General features: G+C 60.5%; 1 protein-coding gene across 1 annotated transcript; it reads right to left on the reverse strand.

The window, feature by feature from the left end:
- Positions 1-190: 190 nt before the first annotated feature.
- LOC104913488 (caskin-1-like) lies at positions 191-4,040 on the reverse strand (the record flags this gene model as incomplete). Its single annotated transcript, XM_010719807.3, is given in 6 exon segments — positions 191-1,583; positions 1,856-2,249; positions 2,356-3,416; positions 3,418-3,478; positions 3,481-3,713; positions 3,715-4,040. Coding segments are annotated over 6 exon segments (2,172 nt in total), but the record flags the coding sequence as incomplete, so codon positions are not given.
- Between the last annotated feature and the right edge of the window lie 2 nt (positions 4,041-4,042).

Consider the following 4,042-nt stretch of genomic DNA (forward strand, 5'->3'; position numbering starts at 1 on the left):
GTGATTTTTTTTTTTTCTTTTTTTGTAAAGAAATTTCAAAGTTGTGCCAAACACATCTGGATCAGCAACCACAATGGGAAGGAGGGAGAGGAGGGCGAGCCCAGCCTGCGTGGCTCGGGAAGAGAGAGGTACAGCAACACTTTGTTGGGAACCACAAGCAAAAGAAAAGATGCATTCATCAGAACTCAAGCGACTGAACCAGACTCCTCTTTATACATGAATGTACAGCCGTGCGCTGGGACGCACGCACACACCGCGTGCACACACACACACACACACACACACACACACATAAATGCCAAAAAAAGTCAAATGAAAACCTGAAGACACTCCAGAAAGAAACGAAACACCTCCAGTAGAAGAGTTAACAAAAACCTCCATAAAACAAGGCACATCCTTTGAGTTCTTAACTGTGTAAAAAGAAAGACGGTACACTGAAACCCAACGGAAAACCCGAACAGAACGGCTTGCACGTACCTTCCACCCAGATAAAGGTAAATATTGTGCTACTCGGAGAATGAGTTTGCCACAAGACACACAGCTTAGTATAATCTAATAGTTTTTCTCAAGCTAAAATCCAGTTCTCTCTTGATTTTTTTGTTTAAACTGCTTTATATATAATTGCTAATATTTTTTTTAAATCTTTTAAATATATATTTGTTAAAGTTTATTTTTTTTATTATTATTATTATTATTTGGGAGATGGGGGAAATACTGCTTTATATCTCTCAGTCGTTTTTTCCCCTCCAATAAATTAATACTTCGTTATAGCTTATGACGTCCTCTCCCCCGGCGGTGAGGGGCTGGGCAGGGGCACAACCTGCTGCTCCCCACCTGCCCCAAGCAGGAGCTCATCCATTTGCAATGGTACCGACAAAAAGCCCCTTTCCCACCCCGACGTGAAGAGCCCACAGCAGCAGCACGGGGCTGGAGAGCTGCGGGTGCAGGGGTCCGGGTGCTGTGGGGGTACCCAGCACCGTGCCCACCCCAATGCTCGTGAATGACAAAGGAAAAAATGACAAAAAGAGAAAATGAAAAGAAAAATTAAAGAAACCTAAGTTTCCATCCGGACTCGCTACCAGAACAAGAGGGCACGGGTGGATGAACGCCATCAGTGCCGCACCGGGGTTGTGCTACATTCGGGGACCGGGGCCGGCGGGGCAACCACGGGGCCACCGCGGGTAGGAAGAGAAAACCCCAAACCCGGATCTGGTGCGAGCAGGGCGCTTCAGGCCGGGTGGTGTTGCTTTGCTTCTTCTATTGTATTTTTTTGCTTCTGCAGAAGGGAGTCCTGCCGGAGCCGTGGCGGGCGGGCGCCGAGTCCGTGAGCACAATCCTGAGGTATCTTCTTCTTTGTGCAAACCCCGAGGGATGGGAGGTCCAGGAGGGGACAGCTGTACAAAGGGGATGGTGGGGCCGGGAGGTCGCGGATCGTTGTGCCCTTGTGCCCACGTAAGCCCTGAGGTTCGCGGGGCCGTCGCGCCCCTCACTCCAGCATGGCATCCAGCTGGTCGGCCAGGTCATCGAACATGCTGCCGATGTCATCCAGGATGCTGCCTGTGCTCTTGGCCTCTGCAGTGGAGCTAGGAGAGCGGTGGGCACTGGGTCAGCGCATGCACTGGGACCACGTGGCTACCTCGGCCCTGTGCCATGGCCCTGACCCATTGTGGTCAGCATCCCCAGTGCCACCACAGCCCCAGTGCCCTCCTATGCCCCAGTGCCCTGTCCCCAGTGTCACCACCACTGCCAGTCCATGGTACTCATCCTCCCAAACCACCATCCCCATGCAGCCCAGAGTGCAGTTCCCAGCCCTCGCACAGCTCCCTGCCATGCACCGTATCCCCGCAGCCCTTACTCTGCTGCTTGGCTGTCCTCCTGCTTGATTTTCTCCTCCACAGCCTGCAGCGCAGCAGCCAGGGATGCGCTGGTCTCCTCCAGCTTTTGCTGCACCAGCTCAGGGCTGGCACCGTCAACAGAGGGTCCGGCGATAGCGGAACGCGGCGGTTTCACTGGCACCTGCTGGGGCTGAGCGCCAGGTGAGAGGGGCTTGGCAGGGCTGGAGCAGAGTGAGGGTGGTGTGCTGGAGGGCTTGGCAGTAGCGCCCAGCTGCCGGGCAGGGGACGGAGTTGGCGTGGAGCCCGCACTCACCGACTGGATGGCGGCATGGGGTTTGGGGGGCTTGGGGGCTGTAGGGGGTGGTGTGGGCTTGGGGGATACCGGGGGTGGTGTGCCATGGACCCGCTTCACCTCTGTGGAGAGAAGGGAGAGGGAATGGGGTAGGATGGCTGCAGTGACGGTGCAGTGCCCCGGGGAGCACCCCACAGCCAACCATCCCCAATGCTCATGAACACCTACCTGGGCTGCCTGGGCTTGGGATGGGCATCTTTTTGGGGATGGGCACTGGCGGCCCAGGGACCTTCTGCGCTGGCTGTGTTAGCACAGGCTTGGGGGACACCGGTGGCTTGAAGGGTTTCTTGGGCTCGGCAGGCGGTGGGGTGAAGTCAGGGCCATCGGGGCGGGTGGCAGGCGGCGGGGTTGGGGGAGTCTCAGCTCCACTCAGCTCTGAGGCCGGCCGCCGCTTGACAGTGCCGGTGCCATTCTGGTAGACGACAAGAGGGGCTTGCTCCAGCGCTGGCTCCTTGTCCTTGGCCTTGGGCCGGCGCTTGACAGTGTCAGACTCAGTGAGGATGAAGCGGACGCTGTCCTGCTGGCTCTGCCGGGCACGGATGCGCCTCTTGAGTGTGGCACTGGCCTCCACCTTGGCCAGGTCCCCATGGCGGTGTGCTGGGGACAGCCCTTCGCCTGCCTCCACCCGGGCTGGTCCCAGGGCACGTGGTCGCTGCTTGATGGTGAGGTTGCCCTCCTCAGCAAAGGGGATTGTGTCTGGAGAGCCACCACGCTCAGCCCGCAGACGCTCGCTGGGGCCATCAGTGCCTGTCTCGGAGCGCACACTGTCGGCACGCTCACGGCGTGCGGCCGCCACCAGCCCGGTGACAGGACCGCTGATGGTCCGGCGCCGGTTCACAACCTCCCCATCCAGCCCAATGGCCTCCTTGTGCTTGACAGTAGCCAGGACGGTGGCCACACGGGCACGCTCAGGGCTTCCTGGGGGAGCTCCTGGCTGCAGATAGTACCCATCGGGCCCCTTCCCAGGCACACCAGCCCCAGGTGGTTTCTGCAGGGCCAGCGCCCGCGCCCCACCACCGATGGAGGACATCTCCAGCATGGCTGCAATGCTGCGCACACTGCCGGCGCTGCCCGTGTCCACGCTGCCACCCAGATCGCTGGCACGCCGCTGCTCCTGGCGACTCTCCCCCTCGGTGCCAGGGGTTCCGGCGGCCACCTCACCTTCACCATCCTTGGGGAAGTCCTCGGCCATGCCAGCGCTGGAGATGGCAGAGCTGGAGCGCTTGGGGTGGTGGGGCGGGCCCTTCCTTCTTGGGGCGGATGGCGAAGGACTGGCTGCGGTTGACATTTTGTCACCACCAGCAGGTGCCCGCACTGAGTGGCTGCGCCCCACGCGCCGCTGCACGGTAGCATAAGGCCCTGCGTCAGGCACCAGCAGCTCATCCCGCTCCTGCTCGCTGTCGGAGGCGGCGTAGCGGTTCAGGCTATGTGCCCGCTTCTTCGGCCTCCCTGGCTCCTCATCACCCTCGCCTGCTGGTGGCAGGCACAGCACCGGCACTGAGACGGGCAGGACCGGCACCCCTGGGGGGGCCCCCCTCACCATCGGTGGGCTGCGGAAGGACGTAGGCAAAGCCGCGGTGCGTGGGAGACTGGGGCAGGGAGCGGGGTGATGCGGGGCGCTCACCCGGCGGCAGCAGCTGTGGAGTGGGCTTCACCTTGGCAGTGGCATGGGGTGCTGATGGGCCCTGTGGGGAGGGTGGACGTGGCTTGCCGGGGGTCTGCGGTGGTGTCAGGTGCCCAGCGGTAGGCGGGAAGGGCTGCCGGGGTTTGCCGGGCACCGGTGGAACACTGGCACGCTTGACAGAGTGACCGTGCCGTGGCTGGCGGAGCTCCTTGGTTGGTGGCACGGGGGGAC

The sequence above is a fragment of the Meleagris gallopavo genome, chromosome 16, assembly GCF_000146605.3.
Source record: "Meleagris gallopavo isolate NT-WF06-2002-E0010 breed Aviagen turkey brand Nicholas breeding stock chromosome 16, Turkey_5.1, whole genome shotgun sequence".
Taxonomy (NCBI): Eukaryota; Metazoa; Chordata; class Aves; order Galliformes; family Phasianidae; genus Meleagris; species Meleagris gallopavo.